This window comes from Cavia porcellus, unplaced genomic scaffold (assembly GCF_034190915.1).
Source record: "Cavia porcellus strain 051 isolate PalLab524CR breed Dunkin Hartley unplaced genomic scaffold, mCavPor4.1 scaffold_16, whole genome shotgun sequence".
Lineage (NCBI taxonomy): Eukaryota > Metazoa > Chordata > Mammalia > Rodentia > Caviidae > Cavia > Cavia porcellus.
In genome coordinates this window covers 17,514,355-17,537,942 of record NW_026947499.1, presented here as the reverse complement: position 1 = coordinate 17,537,942, position 23,588 = coordinate 17,514,355, and the positions used below count along the sequence as shown (strand labels likewise).

The window sequence follows — 23,588 nt, the reverse complement described above, 5'->3', positions numbered from 1 at the left end:
TCACCTCTGTTAGCCTTCCTTATGCCCCTCTCCATTCCCTTTATTTCCTTGGATCAGGAAAATCTTGGTTGTCAATATAGCAAGAGACACTGGATAGAAGGGGAATTAAGGGCTGAACTCAGTTCTGAGTGCAGAAGTGTAAATCCTGTCCCATTGTAAAGCAGTCCAAGTCCACAAATGTTTACACAGGAAAAAAATCTGGGGTTTCAAAGGCAGACTATAAGGTTCATGAATACAGGATGCCTGCTATTTGGGGGCTACTGGGAGAGGAGCGGCAAGGGACAACATTATCATGCTCAGGAGTAATAATTGAGGGAAGTAAGGGCTGGGTGGCCCTCAGGAAGGATTCAAAGGTGGGCGTCACAGGATGTGACTGTGGTTGGTTTGAAGCAAATAAGACTGTGCCCACTGACCCTGTAGGGTCAAAGGAGGGCTGAGGGAGGATGTGAGGAGGAAGAGAGGCACTCAGAACAGGTACAGCTGCTGTCAGTGCTCAGCTGGACCTTGGTTCAGCTGGTCAGGCAACGGCTCATATCAGTGGTCAGCAGACACAGTGACATACTGGCTTCATTAACTAGTAGCCCAGCAGACCACTCTGCCCTCACTAAATGGCAGTTAACAGTCCACCTAGGGCTTGTCCATTTAATTCAAACTGATTCACTGCAGCAGTGCCATGCGAGTAATGGGTACTTTGGAGCCGAGCAGATCACTGGTCCCCCCAGTGGCTACCTACCCTCAAGGAGGCTCACTTGGGCCAACTGCTCAGTAAATCCGGATGAAGGAGAACCAGAGTGGACTCTTGTAGATGTTCAGGGGCTTCCTTTCAGGAAAGTGGCGTAACTTTGGGTCAGGATTGAAATGGGGCAGGAGGTTTTTCAGCATCAGCTTCCTGCCCTTCTGTTTCAGGAACCTCTTATGGGCATCTACTCCCTGCCCCCCTGACCTTGATAGGAACATATGGATAGCGTACCAAAGGACGTCCTTGGCTGAGGAGTCCAGAGCATGATCCAGAAAACTCGGGTTCAGGGATCTCTCTCCCCAGGACCAAAATACATTTCCTGTCTCAGATCCACTAGCCCTTTCTGTGTGAGACGCTAGCAAGTCACTTTACAGATTGGAAAATAACAGGGAGAGTCCTCACTCTGCCCACCAGACACAGAGTGAGAACACAGGAGTGAGAACAGGCATGCTTCCTAGCATCACACCCTATGTGCAGGCTGGAAAAAAACTTTTCCTCTTCTGTGATTTGTAGCCATTCAAGTTTCCTGCGGAAGGACCACCCTATAGGTCTCATATGTACGTGCTTAGATTAAGCAGGCCCCATGCATCTTCCAACTACAGAACAACAGATTAAAGATGGAGGCGGTGTGGGGGTGTCCCTCTTCCAGGTAGGTATACATGGATTCTGAGTGGGATCCAAGCCCATCAGGCACGAGCCCTAGGGTCTAGGGTACTGTCCTTCCTCCTCTCAATAGAGCTGTGCCCCTGGGCAGCCCAATGGGTACTTCTGAGTTTGTACCCAACTGCAAGATCCCTCTGCCTAAGATGGACTTTGATTCAGCCACTCCCTGAGGCACCTGGGAACAAGAGACCAGAAATGCCTAATGGGGAAAGATACCTTTCCAAACCCTTTTCTGCCACAAACATGTCAACAATTGTCCCCATTTTGAATGTATTTTCCAGAATCATAGTCAAGGGAACAAGGACAAAGGACACGTCATAAACCATGCAACCTCTAATGCACAATATACCAAAACAGCGACCTGCGGCCAAGGAAACCGCTTGCCTGTGCTCCGCAGAAAGGCTCTGCAGCCTAGAAATGGGCCTCTGGCAAATACTAGGGCAGTCATAGACCCCTGCCTTCTAATGCCTCCATGAGGCTTTGTGCCCATTAAGCCACGTGGCCAGCAGAAACCGAAGAGAACAAAAACTTCCATTTAAATTTTTTTTAAATGACCTCAGTTTGCACAGCAGGGACTGAAGTTGGGCAACAGCAGGAAGGTTCCGGCTCAGAGCAGTGCAACCACTTCTCAGTTTCAGCCAGGCCTTGGTTCCCTTGCTCAGCAGTCACTCCAGTCTTGAATCAGTAAGACACAATGAGCTGGAAGACCTGCACTGAGCTGTCTATGCCCCAGTCCAGCAGGCTACCTCACGGTCCCCAGTCAACTTTTCTTAGCATCTAGGTTTGGGCAGTTCGGACAAAGCTATTTATACAACTGTCAGACTGTCAGTTGGTGGACAGTTGGCCGAGAATGTTCTAAGTTCCAAGGCAGTTGGGGGTCACCTGACCACAGGAGGCCAGTGCCAAATATTGGGGGAGTACGGGAAAGGAGGGTGTTTGAACTCCCTGGTCCTTCATCAGGGTGCTTTGCCCTGGAGTCACACACAGCCAAGCGTTGAGTCAGGCTATGAGTCTTTCTCTGGGGCAAGGTGCCTCCTCCAGGATATCTATGGTCACCCTGTGACCACTTCAGGGCCAGAGGATTTGTGAAAAGGATTGAGGCAGAATCTAGTAGTCTTAGGGCTTCAGGGACTTCTATCCAGGGGGAATCAAATACATCCTCTACCTTAGATTCATTCCTGCTCAGAGATGTGACTCTGGGCAAGACACTTAGCTTCTCTCCAGCCCCTGCCCCGCACCCTACACCGTCAGAGATGACACTGTTTTCATGAGCACTGCCAGTGTGGCAAAGGCAGGCTCTGCCTCTCTGACCTGTTTCCATGTCCCCTCTCTGAGAAGTCCTCAGGATCACAGGTCCTGCTCACCCTTCCCCACATGTATTCACTGGACAGGACAGTTGCATAGACGGCACTTACGAAGTACCAGTCACTTATCGACAGGTTTTCCCTGTATTTACTTATTATTGTTTTCACAGAACAGGGACCTCAGAAGGACAGGGCCAACTACTCCTCCCAGGCACATGTGACTTTGTGCCTGTGAGCACGGTGCAGTGCTGGTTTTCTTCAAACCATTCCTACACAAATCAGACTGGTGAGCGTCGTACATGCATGACCCATCTTCCTAGGCCCTACTTTGATTGAGGCAGCTCCTGTAGGCAATTAGTGATAAAGACATCCGAAGTTACTGTTTGTTCATATATGTTTGCAGTACATAGCGATTACGTTCATCTTGGAGAACTGGTACATAGACACACTGCATCTTATTTCTACTTTTCCCTGCTCCTAGCCATCCCTTCTCATTCCCTTGACTCCTCATCATCCTCACAAAGTCTACCTCTCTGTTTCCTATCACCCTTCTTTTATTTCGAGCTTTATATTTTGGGTTTCTCGTATAAGAAAAACAATATTTAACCTTTTATAGCTGATTTATTTCACTTAGCACGATGGTCCTAAGATGCATATATAAATGATTCAAATTTATCCTTTGTGGTTGGGTGGTACTCCATTGTGCATACACATATATGTGACATTTTCTTTCTACAACTGCTGAGGGACGTATCTGCTGCCTCCAAAATTTAGCTATGATGAATTATGCTCCTGTAAATATGATTATATAGGTATCACTGTAATATGTCTTTAACTCTCTCAGAAAGATACCCACAAGAGGTATAGATGGCTCAAATGGAATTTCTATTCTTAGTTGTTGGAAGAATCTCCATACTGATTTCATAATGGTTGCACCACTGCACATTCTCACCAACAGAAGAGTTTCTTTTTCCCTGCAGCCTTGTTGGCATTTGTTTTTGAGTTCTTAATGATAGCCATTCTTTCTGGAGTAAAATGAGATCTTAGCATATGTCTTATTTTTCGCATTGCTGAGACAAAATACCTGATATCCAAAGTTAAAGGAGGAAAGTTTTATTTGGCTTAAAGCTTGTAGATGTTTCAGTCCACTTGGTCGTTGCCAAGGTAGGGTGGCATAGGGAACATCAAAGAGGAGAAACAGTCCATGGCAATGCAGAACAAGCAGAAGATAACTAGCAATGAAGTAGCAACCAGCAAAGGACCAGCGACAAGCCTCTCTTGTCCCTTAAATCTTATCTACTCACATCCTTAATCCTAGCATTGCATCATGAATCAATCTCAGCATCACACACTCTAGATCCAACCACCTCGAAAAAGCCCCACTTATGACCACGTGAGGCTTGGGGGGACATCTAGATACAAGCCGTAACAGTGTAATTTAATTGCATTTCTGTAATGAATGAACATTTTCATGTACTTGTTGGTCATTTGTACTTCTTTTGAGAAATATCTATTCATTTCAGCTTCCTATTTTTTTATTGGGTCTTATATTTTGTGGGGTCTAATTTTTTTGAGTTTGGTATATATTCTGGATATTAGTCCTCTGAGTAATAGCTGGCAAAAAACTTTCCCACTCTGTAGGTCATTCATTCACTCTATAGGTCATTCTCTTGATTGTTTCCTTTACTGTGCAGCTTTTTAAATTAATATAATCCCATTTGTTTGCCAGTGTTACCTCTTGTGCAACTGGGGTTCTTTGAGAAAATCTTTGCCTATACCTGTCTTCGAGAGGTTTTTACCTATTTTATCCTCCAGCAGATTTAGTGTTTCTGTTTTATATCTTTCACTTTTATTTGATTTTCATACAAAGTGTGAGATGTGTCTAGATTTACTCCTCTGCATGTGGATAACCAGGACCATTTTTTAAAGAGGCTATCTTTCCTGTAGCATATTTTTGGTCCCTTTGTTAAAAACCATTTAACTATATAGGTCCCTGAGTTTGTTTCTGCATCCTCTGTTCTAGTAAATGTCAGTACCATGCTGGTTTTAGTACTTTGTAGTATAACTGGCAACCTGGTAATGTGATGCCTCTTGCTTTGCTCTTGTTCAGGATTGTTTTGGCTAGTCTAGGTCTCTCCTGATCCCACATAAATCTAATTCTATAAAGAAGGCTAACAGTATTTTCATTGGAATTGCATTATGTCATTTTTAGAAATAAGGCCATTTTGATGATATGGTTCTGCCTATCTAGCAACAGGGGAAAGACATCCAAACTTTGTTCTAGGAATCAATTATTAATACTTTTATGTGGAAGAAATCTCTTTCTCTCTCCATCCCTCTATTCCTCCTTCTCTCCCTCTTTTTTCCTCTCTCTCTCTCCATCTGCCTCCAAGTCCTTTGAGTATATTCCTTACTACAGAAATATGAAGAAGAATACAAACAGATAATAACAGACTGAAAGCCTTCACATCAGGACTGACTTTGGTGCAGAGGACATACTATCTTGTCCCCAGGAGTTGTTCAGCAGCATCAAAATGAGCACCTAACAAATAGAGTTGAATCTCAAATACCATCTCACACAGCCTACTCCACTGAGGTCTTCCTGAGAATCCAACTGATTCAGGAGTCAGAACCAGCTTATGCAGTGCACCATATTTATAGGTAAACTATAAAAATGCTAATTCACATTATTTCATTAGTGAAACCTAACTCATATTCCATAAAATTCACTTTTAAGAGTGTGTAAATTAGTGGTTTTTAGAGTGTAGACAGTTTTTGTAATCACCGCTATCTAGTTCCAGTAAGCTTCATTATCAGTGAATGTCCCCCACCATTTCCCCATCCTGGAAGCCCTGATGTACCTTGTGCCTCACTAGATTTTCCTGTTTGAGATACTATATATGAATGGAATTGCATAACACATTGCTTCCTATGTCTGGCTTGTTTCAAAAAGCAAACTGTTTCTAAGATTCTATGACACATTTTTCCCATTTGTGGACAGATTATTTTGGCTATTTGCAATTAGGAACATTCATGTCCAAGGTTTTTTTAATTAAGTTTATTGGTACAACTTAGGTCTATATAATAATTGCATTCATCTAGGGAATACATCCTGGACACGATACACCTTGATTTGTCTTTTTTTCACCCATTCTTTCCCCTCCCTTCAACCCCTCTTCCCCCTTTGTTGCTGTTTTATCCTTTTCTCATTTTTTCCCTTCCCATTCTTCCTTTCCTCCTCCTTCATCCCTAATCATCCTTTCCTTTAGAACAATTTCTTCCCATTTCACCATATCTCTTTTAAAATTTGCTTCTTATTAACACTTTCAGTTTCTCACGCCACTGAGACAGTGCAATATTTACACGTGGGTATTTATTTGAGTGTGGTCCATTTAACTCAAGTTTATCCTTTATGGCAGAATAGTACTCTATTATATCAAAAGAATCATGTCTTTTTCATGCATTGATTGGTTGATGGGCATTTGAGTTGTTTCCAAGATTTAGCTATTACAAATCTTGCTGCTAGATTCGAGGACACAGACCTCTAGAACCAAAAATATCAGGTTATACCATGGTAACTATCCTTACTTTCCTATTGACTTAGGCTGAAATCCTGTATTACTTACATTGTCTTACTATGACTGATCTTAATTGTATCTGAGTCATAAGACTATTGGTTGGCCTTGACTGATTCTATTTGAAATTGGTATGCTTGTTAGAATCAACCCTAAAAGTAGAGGAAGCTACTCTGAGCATGACAAGATGTAAAGGATATCCATACTGGTATGAATCAGTAACAGCTCTCAAATACTACAATGCAGTCAAAGTTAAGTTTTTATAAAAATAGGTGATAGTATGTTTAACTATAATAAGCCAGTGTTGTGGACAAATCTATTGAAAATAACAAGAGAAAACATAGTAGCTACGGAAGATCATTTATATTGTAGTTTTATATGTCTTATCCATTGCATGTTTTTCTAGGAAATTGTTTTGCTGTCTTTTTATGACTTGGTTTTCCCTATAATACAGAGAGGATAGATATATAGGTAGAAATTCACACATGGGTTTTTTTTTTCTTTTTTTCTTAAATTATTTACGGGAACAGATTATATAATGCAAGATATAAGGAACAAATACTCTGAGGAAGAGACGCTGAGAAACCCGAGGCTTATTTTGTAGCATTATAATATAAATTCTAGCAATCTATTGTTTGCTGATTAGAATGACATTGGACTGGTTTCTTCAGTTCAACTTCAGCATATGCAGAGATGGGGACGGCTATCACAAAGAGAATGAGAGATGCAATGGTAGTTGCTATTGTCTTCCCTAATTTGGAACTTGAGGACCTAAAAAGACTTCATCATCCTGTAATGATTTGATTAGTTCTATAATATGCAATAAGTATATAAAGTGGGTGAAGATAGGGACAACTATTTGTAAGAAGCTAGAGACAGTTAGATAATGAAGATCTCCAGTGGACTTGCTTTGAAATCTGTATTTCTTTAAATTGTTTTTTATTTTTTTTTAAATGTTCTGTTCTGTTTTGATACGGTTAATCTTACCCTCTTTGAGATGTAAAACAAATGTGTAGGACTGATAATCATATTACAGAGCTTTTGTTCGATCATAGAGCAGAATGGTTTGTAGGGTCACATTTTTGAATGTCATTCTAAATACTTTAATTCTATAACCTGAACAGCTATTTCGAAGATGACAATTTGTAACTTATCAACCGGCAATTTCTTACCTTTTGTTTGTAATTTTGTATTATTTCTACCCTTTTTTTTAATCTCCATGTATTTTTTTTGTTTCCTTTTCTTTAAATAAAAAAAAAAAACAAATCTTGCTGCTCTAAATATTGGGTACACATACATTGCTGTGGTATGATGCTCTCATTCTTTGGGGAAAACATCAAGGGAAATAAAAGTTGGATCAAATGGGACCTCCTAGCTCTTTTTTTTTTTTTTTTTTAGGAATCCCCACATTGATTTCCACAGTGGTTGCACCAGCCTACACTTCCTCCAACAGTGGAGAAGTGCTCCCTTTACCCCACAGCCTTTCCAGGATTTGTTACTGATTTTTTGATAGTTATTCTTTCTAGAGATGGAATCTCAGTGTTGTTTCATTTGCATTTGCATTACTCTCACATGATCTGTGATACTGAACATTTTTTCATATATTTATTTGCTATTTGCATTTCTTCATTTGAGAAGTGTGATTCATTTCAGATGCCCATTTTTGGACTGGGTCTTTGAATTTAGGGGATCTTATTTTGTTTTTCAGTTCTTTATATGTTCTAGATATTAGTCCTCTGTCTGAGAAGCAATGTTGGAAAAATTTTCCCACTCTGTGGGTTGTCTTTTCACTCTGTGGTGATTTCTTTTGTTGCACAAAAGCTTTTAAATAAGGTGAGAGCCTAGTTTATTCTTCAGAGAATATCTTAAGCAATCTAGGTTTTGTAAATGAAGTCTCTGCCTACACCCATGTCTTCAAAAGTTCTACCTAGTTTTTCTTCTAGTAGATTTAGTGTTTCTAACTTTAGGCCTTTGATCCATTTTTATTTTAGTTTAGTGCGTGGTGATTGACATGGGTCGAGTCTTAGTCTTGAACATGTGGAAAATCAATTTTTCCAGCACCACTTATTAAAGAGGCTTTCTTCCAGTGAATGTGTTTTGACTCCTTTGTCAAAGATAAAGTGGCTGAGTGTATTTGGAATTGCTTCTGCATCTTCTAATGTGTTCCATTGATCCTCTGATCTGCTTTTTGCCAGTACCATGCTGTTTTTATCACAGTAGCTCTGTAGTTCAAGGGATTTTGAAACTCCCTGGTTGCATTTGTAGCCCCAAATTGCTTTTGCTGTTCTAGGTCTCTACTGGTTCCAAATGAATTTTGCATTATTTTCTTTAACTCTTTGAGGTATGTAAATGGTATCTTGACTGGGATTTCATTAAATCTGCACAACAATTTTGGGAGGATGGCCATTTTCACTACATACGTTCTTCCTATCCATAGTCTTAGATTTTTTTCACTGGCAGCTAAATCTAGAGTGTGTGATAATGGGACTAAGGATCTGTGATTGCTAGATCAGTTCACTGATTGGTTTGGCACTGCCCTAATCCAGGAAGTCTAGATAAAATATAAAAGGGGCAGAAACATGTTGTTAAGCTCTATTGTTGCTTTTGCTGTCTTCCACCACCATCAATGGTTGCCCCTCTGCCATATGCCACCCCATCTTGCAGCCAGTCAGTTATGGACTGAAACCTCTACAAACTGTGAGCTAAATAAAACTTTCTTATTTTCAGTGTTGGGTATTTTGTCTCATCAAATAGAGAAAAAGAACTAAAATAGAATTTGGTATCAAAAGTGGGATCATTGCTGTGACTATACACAGTCATACAGTTCAGAAGACTTTGGAAATGGTTTATGGGAAGAGATTGAAAAGGTTTGGAGAAGCCAGCTGAAAAAGTAGAGCTGGAAATCATCCTTCAGCTATTCTGTATAGAAGATTTTGGTCAGGGCTCAGACCAGAAGGCTGATAGAAATGCTGCCAATAAAAACCAGGCTCATGAGATTTCTGCTGGTAAGGACTGCATTGGCTGCTTGGCTTCAGGTGACGTGTACTATGGCTTAACAAAAAGTTTGTCTGCATTTTGGTCATGTCCAGAGACTTCATCTGAGACTGACGTTAAGGATGGCTGACTAATCTTGCAGAAGAAATTTCAAGGCAGTTGAATGTTGAGGTGGTGGTATGGCTACTGCTAGGGGCTTTTAGCCAGATCTATGTTGAGAATCAAGATCAAATAGCCCAACAGAATGATTTTAAATGCTGTCAGATTCATCAGAAAGGAAGCTCCAATAAAGCTGTGGAGTACAAATATGGAGCAGAGGAGATCTTGATTCCTGAAAAGAAAAAAGAGAATAGAAAATATGCCCTGAGACCATCACAAGAAGCATGCCAGGACTTCACCCTTTGCAGCCTCAAAGTTGCAAAAGTGAAAAACCTTCTTTGAGGAGAAGAGTACCATGTCCCAGAGTGGCAGCCGCCACACCATCCTTCAGAAATGGCAGTGGAATAGAGAATTTGTTCCTCAGAATTGTATTCACAGTGCTCAGTGATTCAGGAACTGAGTCCCTAAAGCCAAGAGAGAAGAAAGCGTGGCTACTGCTCCTATTGGTAGCAGACCTTAGCATCATTCATGAGGCACTGGTTTTAGGTACATGCAGAATGTAGGACTTGTGGGATTAGGTTTTCAGAGGAAACCCTTGGAGGCTAGGCAGTGTGCCTGAGATATGTGAAGCTGTCTATGTGTGAAGCTAAAGATGCAGTGGAGACCCCAGAAGTTTGGAAAAGACAAACACAGATCATCTAAGGAAAGTTACGAGGAGAGAGCAAAACAGACCTAAGAGAAAAGTCATGGAAGCTACTACCAACAGAAGTGTCATGGGATGGACCACTCAATCCCTTTGGAGTTCACAACTTGCCACAGATTGTCTTGAAGGTCCATGTGGAAATACAGGACTTAATGTTTGCCCTTCTGGATTTTTGGATTGCTTTGGTCCCATTCCTTCGTAGGGCCATTTGTAGCTTTTCGAATGGAAATGTTTATCTTGCGTCATTTTTCATCAATGCTGAAACTGTTAGGACTTCAGCAACTCTTAGAGATGGACTAAATACCTTTTTCAAAAAGGGATGTACATGAGCTTTTGGGGAGCCAGGGGTGGAATGTTATGGTTTGTGTCTGTGTACCCACCCAAGTCTCATGCAGTCACGATGGGCAGGCTTTTCAGAGACAGCTAAATCCAGAGTTTGTGATTGGTTCTCTGTCTAGTCCTGGGATTAGGGGTGTGAGTGCTGTACCTAAAGCAGGTAGCCATCATACAATCTAACGGAGGGAAAGGGGCTTGCTCCCCCCTTTCATCTCTTGCTGCTGTTGCTGTCTTTCACTGCCATGGACTGTTTTCCTCTGACATGCCACCCTGCCTTGGAGCCCGCAGATTATAGACTGAAACCTCTGTACACTATGAGTTAAATATACCTTTCCTCCTCTAACTTTGGGCATTGGGTATTTTGTTTCCATAAAGAGAGAAAAGGAACTAAGAAATGAAAACATGATTAAATCAAGAGAGATAATTGAGGGCAGGAATAAAGAAGACAAATAGATTAGAAGGAAAATATAGATAAAAGACCAAAAGGGAACAAAAAAACAAACCAGAAAAAAAAAAAGAAAAGAAAATAGAATAGAATACAAAGTAAAATTTCTCTGTTGTCCACCAAGAGCCCAAAACTACTGGGTAACCCTGCCAAGTTGTGCTGGATGTGGGCGGCTGGGCCAGAGTCTTTATCCAGTACTTTCTGTATGTCCCTTAGAGGCCCGCCTCTCCTTACACAGAGTCTCCCCCCGCCCCCGACTGCTGTGCCAGGCTTAGAGACAAGGGGCTGCTCTCAGTCTCACGTATAGTTAGTTCCTCCTGGTCCTCGCTCCACCTCCTGTGTCTCTCTCTCTACCACAGGTAAGTCTCCGGCCTCTCAGGTTGCTTGCTTCAGCGGGTGGTGGGGTGCTGTGAGGTAGGCAGGCTGATCCTTTGCTCCTGCAGGTGCTGTCCAGGGTTGCTCAGTCCCAACTCTTACTCCACTCCCAAGAGGGGGAGCAAGCCTCTTTAGGAATTTCCAGTTTTCTTCATTATATCATCTTGTTTTAAAGTCCTATACTGCATTCTTTGATTGATTTTAGTCTATTTTCTATTATTTGATTTCAGTGTGTTTGGAGGTATGGACAGCTATTTTGAAGAGAACAAGAGACATTATGGTAGCCATTGTTTTATTTCCTATTGTCTAGTTTTCAAGGCCCATAATGCTTTCATTCTTTTGATTAGTTTTATACTATTTTGTTTGCTTTGAATTTATTGTGTGTCAAGGTATGCACAACTATTTCAAAGAAAACAACAGACATTATGGTAGCCACTGTTTATTTCCTATTGTCTTGTTTTGAAGTCCTGTGTCGTTTGCATTGTTCTGATCTGCTTTTTTTTGCTTTGTTTTATTCTCTTTAAAATAAAACAACTCTGTGCTGGGCATGGTGACATACATCTGTGATCCCAGCTCTTGGGAGGCAGAGGCAGGAAGATTGCCATGAGTCTGAGGTCAGACTGGGTGACCTTGTCTCCAAAAAAAAGAACAGCCAACTCTGAAAATCACACAGAACAAGAAATCCTAAACAGCCAACCTTGAAAAAAGAATAAAGTTTCAGAATGCTGTATTCCACATTTGGAATGTCCCCAGAAAGCCCATGCATTGGTCCTGCAAGCCCTGAGGCTTGGTCCTCGGTTTGGCACCATTGAGGGATGGTGCAAACATTTAAGGAGTGGGCCTAGTGGGAGGTTACTGGGTGTGTGCACTCCAGGGTGACCATGGAACACCAGAATCATCTTTACCATTCACCTTAAGGTGAATGGACTTCCTTTCTTCCCACCATGATGTGCTGCCTCATCCCAGACCCAAAAGCAACAGGCCAACTGTAGACGAAAGCCTCCAAACTAGAACAGAACAAACTACAACTGGGTCCCTTATAGCTTAATCGGTAGGTGGGCTCATGGGTCAAAGAGGTGTCAAGGGCAAGGACACTGGCAGCACATGTGGATGTTTGTGGCACCTGTCAAAAAGTAATAGAGAAGGAAGGTTACCAAGGAGTGGACACTTCACATCCTTGAGGAAAACCTCATGTGGATGGAAAGAGAAAAAGGCATCAGTAAATGAGGGTTTGTGGGCCACGAGCGCATCCACAGTTGGTGAGTGAGTGAGATCTGTTTCCCATGGGAAACATGACTCCTGACACTTGAGGGCATACAACAAGGCTTTCCACTGAGCAGCAGTACTGCCTCAAACAGGTCTGTATTAGGATGGAGTCAAAGCCTTTCAACTAGGAAGACACTCTCAGTGGAAACACTCTGGAGACATATTAAAGTAGGAAACACTCAAGGATTTAAGTTTGAGACAAAGCCGGAATGTAGGCTAAAGACCAGTGAAGGACACTGTTAGACTCTCCCTAGAGAAGCTTCACACAGCTGGGAAGCCCTCAACAAATTCCAAGAATAGTGATTGGGTCCTGAGTAAGCAAGACAAACTGGGAAGCCATTAATATAAGAGACTTATGCCCTTGTGAAATATGGCAACTGGCATGACTTGGAATCTAGGGAGCACAATCATCACACTAATAGGAAAGCAAAGCCAACTGTAAACTGTTTACAAGATTGTATTTTAGGTAGCTGATGGATAGGTATAGATAATTTAAAGTAAAAGGATGAAAGTATGCAAAAGCTAATTCAAAGAAAAGCTATATGAAAATAAGATGTGTTAGTTGGCTTTCTGTAACAGATAACTCAGATAATACACTTAGAAAAAAATACACTTAGAAAGTATTCTGGGCTCACAGTTTGAGAGAGTTCAGTTCATGACTGAATGGGCCCATTGGGCATCTGAGAGTCAGTATACTGCAATGGAAGCATGCACCAGAGCAAAACTAATTACGTCACGGTCAGGAAGCAAAACACAGACAGTGGAAAAGGGGCTGGTGTCCCACTATCCCCTACGTGAGCTTTGCCCCCAGTGATGTAACAGCCTGCTACACAGGAGCCCCAACCTTTAAGGGTTTCGTCTCCAACTGGTGCTACAGGCTGGCACCAAGCCATGTCCTTTGGAAACATGAGCCTTTGGGAAACATTTAAGAGCAAAATAGTATAAGATGTAGATTTCAGAAAAATATTAGAATAATTTAATAACAAAAGAGATTAATTCATCAAGACAACAGCAGTAGCCAAGTGTGAGATTGTCACTTATGTGTGATGCCTCTGCTGCTGGGTTCATGGAGACAGAAATATCCAAAGAAACCATTACATCCTACTGAAAAGTATCACAAACAGTTGCACTATTTCAAGAGACCCTGGAACCAACAAATCAAGGAAAACCTAATGGGGGGAGAAAACAAATTTATAAAGGAAAACAAGTTTATATGTATGGCATGAAGAAGAAATCAAGAAAGACGGAGAAGATACTAGTTTGCATAGGAGATGTGGAGGCAGAGGTCAACCATGGTTATGCCACAATTTTCTCATGAGATCTTCCTTTCACTTCTTAGAACACACTGTGTTGACAACTCACATCACTTTAGCCTCTAGGGTTCCACCTCTGCTGGTTCTTGCTGCCCTCAGTTTTGACTTCTGACCCTCTCCCACATGGTTATCTCTGAGTACTACATATTGCAAAAGATAAATGTTAGAAAGAGGCTGATGGTGGGGGACTGACAGTCTGATTTCTGGAGATCTGTCTATTTTCAGCTTAACCAATAGTATGTGGTGCATGGTCTTAAATGAGTGTGCAAGTCACCGACAACCCTCCATACAGGTAGGTATTGGATTCTGGTTTTTCTCAACATAGACCAATAAATTTACCTAAATCCAAGATCTCAGTCACTCAATTGTCTGTGGCATTTGTGATGCAAAAAAGCAGTCCCAAATATCAAGGTCACTTTCTGAGTTTCCTTATACTAGATATTGGTCCAGGATTCTTCTTTGTCTTGATACCTATGATACTTGCCAATATTCTTTCCTAATATTTGAGCTGTCACCAGTGGGAGAAGAGAATTGACATTCAGTCATCCCTTGATATCTGCAAGAATTGGTTCCAGAGCCCCTGAAGACAAAAAGTCTGCAGATACTCAAATCTGCTATCCACAGTGCTGTACTTGCATATAACTTAGGCAATCTCATATATTCTGATCACCTCCAAAGTACATATAATACCTAACACAACAAAAGTAATTGTTATACTAGATTGCTTAGGGAATAATGACAAAGTCTGTGTATGTCAAGTGTACGATTTTTCCCAAATACTCTTTCAGCCTACGGGTGGTTGAACCATGGATGCAGAATTCACTAACCTGGAAGCCAAGTGTATAACATTTACTCATTACTGTCACAGCAGAAAATCCATTCCCTTACATTATTTGTATGGCTACACAGGCCACCAAATTCCTGAACTCTTAATTCCCACTCCCAAGCCTTACTCCATAATGGGAAACTAAGGCCCTATGGTACATCAGTAAGATTTCTTGGAAATATTAAATACTCAAATTTCCTTCACCTAATTTGTAAAACACTACTAGGCTAATCAGACAGTTCTCTGGTCTGAGCAACATTTCCTTTTTTTTTTTTTCCTAGAAAAATAACAATTTTCTGTAATCAGTAGATTAAGAAAGAGGGACACAGTGGCACACACCTGCAATGCCAGCCTCGGTGTGTGAGGCAGCAGGATCATCAATGTGAGCTCGGTCTGAACAACACAGTGACTCAAGACCTGATCACTAAAAAAGGGGTGGAGGGAGGTGGGGTATGTTGCTCAGGGTAAGGGCCCAGGATTCAATTCCTATACCCATAAACACAAAAAGAAAACTAAAAATCACATTTCCTTTAGTAAGACTCAAATCTGTGATTTTAACATGAGTATTTTATTGAATTTCATCATTTAACAGTACTAGGAAGAAGTGATATTTGTACATATTGCACTTAAGAAAACATTCACTAGTTAACTTTCCATTTTTTCTTTCCAAATTATTTCCTCAGATTTCTAGAAAGTAGTATCATAAATCAAATTCTAACCTCAAGAAAAAAAAAAAACACTTCCATGGCACATCTTTAATCATGGCCCACTTCTATTACATCATTTATCACTGTTGGTGGCACTGTTCAGTGCAATTTGACCTGGATTATATATTTTTATATATTTTATTGGTATGATTTATATATTGTATTTTCTTAAATGATTTAATTTTATTTCATACAGGACAGGTTCAAGTTGCAATTATAAACTCATTAACATATAAGCAAAACAAATAAATTCACAAATACATGCTTTCTAGTATCTTCGAAGCTAGTCCCATCCCCTCCCAAAAATACCATTCAACTTATGAAAACCAAGTTCTCAGACACTGTTTGGAGTCTATTTAAAGACAGTTTGAAATGGACAGAAAAATGTATCTGCTTTCCAGAAAAGCGGATGGTTTCATCTAAAAACAAAAACAAAAAAACCTGCCCAAGAGCACATGCCTGTAATCCCAGAATTTGGAGGCCGAGGCAGGAGAATCACTGGGTTTGAGGCCAGCCTGAAACACACCGAGTTCAAAGACAGCCTCAGTTATATGGCAAGACCTTGACTCAAAAAAAAAAAAAAAAAAACTGCCCAAGATTCTTCTGATTATGTTGCACTTTACAACATCACACTTGAAGCAGAAGCCAGGAGGCTAAGAGTCCTCAATTTTCTGTCTTATGGAAAATGTTTCCATGTCCCTAAACTGCCAATTTTTAAATCACCAGGGTAACCCTGGGTTGACTAATCTTTTCAGTGTTCCGAGTGGCACTGTTTATAATGCAAAATGTCCTGGCACATTTAGTTATAAAATCTTTTTAACGTTTGAAAAGTAAATTGGAAGACAGAAATCTTTACTGTCAGTTGTCTCCTTATCTCCACTCTTTGGAAAGTCGCTCTTAATGAAGTCAATGTGAAAATAGACCACATCACTAAATCCAGCTGGAGGGAGCTCATTCGAGGTTTTCTCAACATTGACCCAAACATCTGAACAAACAACTTCTCAGTCACACTCAGTCTCCTTGTGTGGAATTTGTGGCATAGAAAGCAGTCCTAAGTACCATTTTGAGATTTCCTGCTAGATACTCGCATGGTTTTCTTCTCTGCCTTGCCCTCTCTTTGACACTATTTAACTTTCCCCTATTTCCAATGGAAAATTATTATAGTCTAGCTGCAAATCTAGGAAAACATTTCAGATGCTCCGCTTCAAAAGGAAAAAAAACAATCATTGTACCACTTGTGGTTTTCTACATCATAGCAGGTCTTTCTGTAGCTCAAAGGTAATAGAGACTGTTTGATAGTGCGTTATGTGGCGCTTGTTGAATATTTTGCCCCACGAAGTAAGCCAGTTTATGGGCATAATGGCAAGGAGCAGGAACTCTGATGGCGCCCTTTCATAAGAAGAAGAAAAGCAGAAGTTTATTTAACTTTACATCACTTTATACTTACCTGCACATCTACATTTGCTAGGCTTAAATTTTCATAGATATTGATGCAAAAGTTCAAATTTTGCTCAATGTTGAACAATACATTTTATAGGTCAGAAAAAAAAAATCAATGAGACGATACTTACTGGGAAGTTAAAGTACATGTGGCATAGTCTGTAAGTTATGTTCTGTACTGTATCTGGGTCCAAGCAAACTGTGTCATAGATAACATTATAATGAGTGGGAGTAACAGTACCATATTTTGAGGTCTGACTCACAATGTAAAAGTCATACCTGAAATTATAGAACAGGTAAGTATCAGTTTATTTTAGAAGAAAAGGGACATGGTAATCTCTAGCATTGGGAGCAAAAAACATTTAATATATTAAGGTACAGAAATATGTTCCATAGACAAAGTTCTCTTCAAATCTAGATGCTTGTCTGAGTGGCAAACCACGATCTGCTGAAGCTTATCCACAAGAGCAGCTAAGTCATTAACACAGGTAAGAACGTATTCAGACTCAAAATAAAGGTGCTTGTGCCAGGACAAGTGCCAAGACTGACACATTTAATTTGGTCTTACTAAATGTAGTCTCTGCATTTTGGGCAAAGACCCAAAAACAAAGGCTTCCTATGTCTCCCTAAGCATCACAGAAACATCAAACTCTTCAAATGATTTAGGAAACTGCTGAGATTTGTCTTGACATTTACCATAAACCTTGAATTTATTTTTACATGCACTCTTAGGTGATGGTTTATGTTTATCCTAGTTTTCATTTGTTTTTTCTCTAGTGCTTTTCTGCCAGTGTTTCTGCTCCTCTTTATATGACTTCACTTCCCACCATCTGCTCCTATAAATGTCATGTTTTCCTTCCCACAACTCTTGCCTGCATAATTGACTTATGTCTAAAGTTAATTACCAGTTTTACTAACTGAAGAATCTTAAATGTTTTAAGAAAAAAATAGTTTAGACATTTGTTTTAGACAGACTTCTAAGCTTCAGCAAGATGTAGAAACTTCCCATGCAGAACTGTTTCTTTTTCTCCAACCTTTTCTTTCTTGCTTTCTTGTGGGCTTGTTTTTCAGCTCTGTCTGACCAAATGATCTACATAACAGATTGCAAAGAATAGCTTCTTATTTCGGTACCAAGGTATAGGGCCACTGCTTGAACTTGTGCCAAATGATTCATCCAAAGATGCCTCTTCTCCAAGCATCAGATCTAGCTATTTCTTGACCAGTCTGGAGAAGCCTTAAAGCATCTTCTCTTTCCTGGGCAACTTTATCTAATGCCTCCATGGAATCAGCTACCTTTTCTAACTATTCTGGACTTGGCATTGGCAGACTACCACGTGGCCTCCTGTTCCAGAGTTAGAAGCAGAGTTAGAAATTTCTTTCAGTAAGACATAGCAGAGTTTATGCAAATCTCCATTAAGTTTTGTTGCTTAATTTCTGACTGTTCAAGGGTTAAGCCACTGAACACAGTGGATGTACTGGAAAGCTCAAATTTACCGCCTCTGAAAGCGAGCTAAGGCTGCAGTAACCTGCAATCTTGTTCAAAGGATTCCACAGCAATAAAACTGTCAACATTACAGATCTAACAGTTTTCTTAATTAGCAAAATTTGCTGCAGACTTTCAGCTTTCATCCCTCCACTTCCTGCACCACCACCCCTAAATCTGTGGCATAAAGACGAGCTATCCGGAAAAACTCACGGTCTTTACCCCTAGAGAGTTCTGACCTTCCTGGATCCTCCAAAACCATAATATTTGTCTCCTTTTATTTAGGCCTCGGCTGTAACGCGTTTTAGGAGACCGGGGGCTAGGTCAAGTCCCCAATAGCTAATAGGTCCATGCAGCTTCAGGTTTCACCTTTTCCTGCCCCCAATTCTTTGGGTCATCAAAAAATTTCAGTCCTTTTCTTAACAATGTGGTATGAAGTAATCTACATTGGTGGAAGAATGTGGCATTTGGTAACTTCTTAGGTGACAAACCAAGAAAACCCTGAGCTAGCAGAGACCTTAGGAGTTATTAATGACCCAAAAACCTTCAGGACTGCTGAGACTCTACAAAAAGTAGCCACAATGGCTGTAGTCATTTTTTCACACAGCTTGCAAATTAGTTATTATAGCCAGTATTCTAGATCCACCTAGTTTAAATATGCCTTTTAAGTAATCGTTTTAAAATCCAAGGTTTTTTGCTACTCCCAACATCACCGATCTGTACGGTTTATTTTATCGCATTCTTTTACTGTTCAGTTTCCTTCTTTGTAAAGCACAACCTTTAGGTTGTGGTGTTTCTGTGAGTCTGGTGAATTAGCATATACACATATATGGTTATCTGAGCATGTTGGTCTTTCAAAGGGACCCTTGATAGCTTAGCTAGGTATCAAATTCCAGTTTGATAATTAGTTTTTTGGCAGTTTAAAGATACCATTTCACTGTGTGGTTCCTACTGTTGAGTAATGTTTTATTGCTTTAAAATATATTATTCCTCTGGCAGCTTTTAAAATAGCTCATGCCTGCTTCTCTGAAGTTTTATTATAGTGTTCCTAAGTGTAGGCTTATATTTACTGATCCTGTTTAAATTCCATGATTCCTTAATCTGAGTTCAAAAATCTCACCCTGAAATTACTCCCCATTCTCACATAATATTTCCTATTGAAATTTCTACTGATATATAGCAAATCTCATTTTATATTTTTCTTAACCTGCTTTTTATATCTCACCCGTCTTTATGGTTCTCCACTGTATCACAGAATTTTTAATGTATTTTCCAGTTAACTAGTTTTTGTCTGTCTAATCTGTTATTTAAGCATTCCTCTGGGTTTTTTTTTTTTCATTTTTATTATGTTTCTTTATTAGATACCCAAATCTGATCGCTATTTTAATTCAAAATTTCTTGGGGTTTTTATTTTTTGTTTGTGGTGGTGGAGAATGAACTCAGGCCCCTCCCACAAAGTTATGTCCCAATTCTTTTTACTTTTCAGACAGAGTCTTTCTTCTAAGTTACTAAATTGCATAGGCTGGGCTCAAATTTCCAATCCTCCAGCCTCCCAAAGCACTCAGCTATCTTTTTAATGGCTTTCCTTCCATTTTTTAATCCCCCTGTCTCTATACATATTTTAATATAGAATGTCTGCAACTATTTCATTATCTAAAAATTTATGTAACTAATGTCTTTGTCATTTTTTCTGCTGATTGTTATTCATGGTATATTCCTTTCTCATAAGAAAATTCCTAAATCACTGTTCCAAATTACATTATGTCCATGTATAACAGTGCAATAGACAACTAAATTCTATATTTTATAGAATTACTCTATTATTAATACCTTAGTAACACATCCCTTTTTCACATTCTAAGAGGATGAATGTCACAAGAAAAACTTAATGCTGTTGCCTTTAAAATTGGCAAACATTTTGGGCCAGGGATATAGCTCAGCAGCACGAGTGTCTGCCTGGCAAGTACAAGGTCATGAGTTTGATCCCTGGTACCAAAAATAGTAAATAAAATACAATTAGCAAACATTTTTTAAAATAAAATATTGTCCCAGGCTATTAAACATTTTTATGGGGCTGGGATTGAACTCCGAAGCCTTTGCACTGAGCTATATGCCCAGCCCTTATAAAAATTTTTGAGACAGGGTCTCACTAAATCATTAAGTTGCCCAAGTTGGGCTCAAACTTGCAATCTTCCTGATTCAGCCTCCCACAGGACTAGGATTACAGTCATACACCACCACATCTGGCCTAAACAAACAATTTAGTAGGGCATATTCCGTACTATTTGATTTGTAATGACTCAAATCTGCTAACGTAAACTTGCTACTTTCATGTTGATAATTAGTTTTGGGACCACCCTAAAATTAACCCTTATTTGATCACAGAAACAAATTCGATGGGGAAACCTAACTACAAGATCAATCACAATTTCTAAATCTAAATGAAGTCTCCTGGCCAAGATTTCCTTAAAAGGATCAGATTAATTGTCAAAAACCAGAAAAAGCTTTTAAGGTGGGATAAGTGAGATTAAGTGCCTTTCTCGATGTAAAGCAAGAAGGTTAGAGATGCATATATAAAAATAAAAGTGGTTTACCATTCGTGCCTGGTTAACGCCACATCAACAACAGTTCCTGAAGGTGGATTTTTAAACATTTCTTCAGACTTTGTAAAAAACCTGGTGTTTATTCGTTTCTTCACCACAATGAAAGTTAGCTTGATTCTTCAAAAATCAGAATAAATGTCACTATGTTTACTCAGGCTTACTTACAAATGTTCAAGGTGTCAGAACATCACACTCTTAGGACTTATTAAAAATTCTGTAGACAGCAGTCCTCCACATACTTGTGTTCACAGTGTTAGCCTCACGTTCCTAATTAAAGCAGCAAATGAGAAGTCTGCTCACAGCCAACCACAACCTAAGGGAAGAGTCTTCCTCAAAACCTGTGTTGATGGACACACACCTCTGACTCACCAAGGCTGAAGAGCCCTTCTATACAGAGACTTGAAATGAGAAGAGATCCACTAAGTACCTGGGGAAAACGATCTGCTCTTGCCATGTTCATTCTGCATTGAACTCTGACTTGAAGGGAAGCACAACGTCATGGGGGAAGCGCTGGCTTCTGCCCACCCACCCCCTGAGGCCCACTGTCTGCACTAGGCTCCTCCTCTCATCACTCACGAGATCGGATCTCCTGCTCCAAACAGATCTTTCTCACAGACTAAAACATACAGCTTGCAAAGTCTGAACTTGATCATTTCTATACTTACTTAAGCTTGTTTAATTGGCTCACAAGCTGTGGTATTTCACAGTCAAGTAAGTACTGAAGCTGACCATCTCCTACTCCATCTCGATAAACCACGACGGAATTTGGCTGGTAGTGTAAATTTTTAAACCAGGAATTTAAGGCAGCTGAAAGGAAAAAAAAACACACTTAAGTAAAGTACAACTTGGAACAAACTGCCTTGTGTTATTTTTTATAATGTCTAGGTTCATCATTCAATGCTGTAGCTCTCAGGACAGTTTCTCTTCCTACAGCCTCAGTCTAGCCCAGGACTTCTCAACAACATCACTACTGAAATCTTGAGACAGGTGATGCTTTGTGATGTTAGTGGTGATAGCCTATCTACAGTAGGATAGTGAGCACTATCTGGCCTCTACCTACCTGATTAAATGCCAGCTATATTATTATCCCAGCTGTAGCAACAAAAATGTTTTCAGCCATGACTAGATGGTCTCTGAGGGCATTATGTCCAGTTACAGAGAGCTATTACTATAGAGTGGGTATGCCAACCTCCTTAAGACACTGACCTTCCAAACAGCGATTCAACCCATTCACAATCTCCTGTCCAGGTTCCTGGAAGATACACTGGGAGTGCCACCTGTTCACAGAGAAATAATTAAGGTTCTGTTGGAATTTAAAAAGTCATCATTTGAATTCTGAACTAGCTTATTACCAAGAAGAAAAGTCACTATAAGTTTCCAATTAAGAACAAATTTTTTTACATCCCTATAGAGATCAAAAGTAATGTTCTCTTCTAATATCTTAGGCATTTGTAAGATTTTTCAAAAGTACACAAAGCAAATGAAAGCACTTACTAACATTACAAATCATTCATGTTTTCAATGTGCAGGACTACTGTAGTCTTACCCACTAAGGAATGTGGTCAAATGAAAATTCAGTGTTCCTGGACATTCCTGCCTTGTGGTTAATGTCTCAAGCAGTGGTTCATTCATAGTAATTTTTGCAAGAAGCAGCTTGTTTTGTAATTGATGACAATTACTGTGACCATTTCAAAATGTCCAGTAAAATCACATCTTGTCTCAAGTTTATATTCCCTTACTGGGTGGTTGTTTCCCTCACAGCAAGCTCATTTGACTACTTCACATTATGGAATTTTTTTTTATTTTGTTATCAGGATTTAAGTTCAATGGAATACAACAAAGGTTTTGGCTCTGCTTCACTGCTGAATTACCAGCAGTTGGACATGGAAAGTTTTGCTCAAAACTACCTAGCCAATGAATAATAATTTCTCCATATGAATGCCAATATTAGCCTCTAATTCCAAAGAGAAGGCAGAGCAAAACAATGTTACTATATAGAATCAGAATGACTTAGAAAAAAAGATGTCAACCATGAGACTAAAGATGGACCTTCCCTAAAGAAAACACTGCCAAAATCAGGAACAAGGAAAGGATGCCTCCTGTCATCACTCCTATGCAATAGCTAAAGTTCAAACTAAACAGAATGAAATGAAAGGAATACAAATAGGAAATGAAATCAAATTAGCTGTGTTTGCAGATAATATCATATACATAGAAAACCCTGAAGACTCCACCAAAAGATCTTTAGAGCTGTTAAATTCAGTAGCAAGATATAAAAATCAATATTAAAAAATAACTTTTCTGTATACAAATAATGAACTGAGAAAAATCAAAACAATGCGTAACATATTTTCTAAAAAAATACTTGTGATCAATGTAACCAAAAAGGTGAAAGACTTCTAAAATGAAAATTTCAGAACACTGAAGAAAGAACCTGAGGAAGACACAAGATGGTAAGACCTACCATGTTCATGGATCGTCAGAATTAATATTATTTAAATGCCCATATTACCAAAAGCAGTGCACACAGATTCAATGCAATTCCCATCAAACTACCAAAGACATGGGCTGGGGATTTAGCTCAGTGGCATAAGTGCCTGCCTGGCAAGTGCAAGGTCTTGAGTTCAATCCCCAGTACCGCAAAAAAAAAAAAAAAAAAAGGCATGTTTCACAGAACTAAGAAAAATGATCTTAAAGTTTATATAGAAACACAAAAA

The 23,588-nt window shown here is 39.7% G+C and overlaps 1 protein-coding gene and 1 pseudogene across 2 annotated transcripts in view; both read right to left on the bottom strand.

Moving 5' to 3' along the window:
• Positions 1-15,192: 15,192 nt before the first annotated feature.
• LOC100734945 (piwi-like protein 3) overlaps positions 15,193-23,588 on the bottom strand; it is a 39,950-nt gene continuing 31,554 nt past the window's right edge. For both annotated transcript variants that reach the window (XM_063225782.1, XM_063225783.1), the window contains exons 17-21: positions 22,078-22,148; positions 21,537-21,678; positions 20,863-20,988; positions 16,917-17,064; positions 15,193-16,734 (exon numbers count right to left, since the gene is read on the bottom strand). In XM_063225782.1, coding sequence (XP_063081852.1) covers positions 16,618-16,734; positions 16,917-17,064; positions 20,863-20,988; positions 21,537-21,678; positions 22,078-22,148 — 604 coding nt within the window. In that variant the 3' untranslated portion in view covers positions 15,193-16,617. The remainder of the gene's footprint in view (positions 16,735-16,916; positions 17,065-20,862; positions 20,989-21,536; positions 21,679-22,077; positions 22,149-23,588) is intronic.
• LOC106025254 (large ribosomal subunit protein uL29m-like) lies at positions 17,738-19,406 on the bottom strand (annotated as a pseudogene).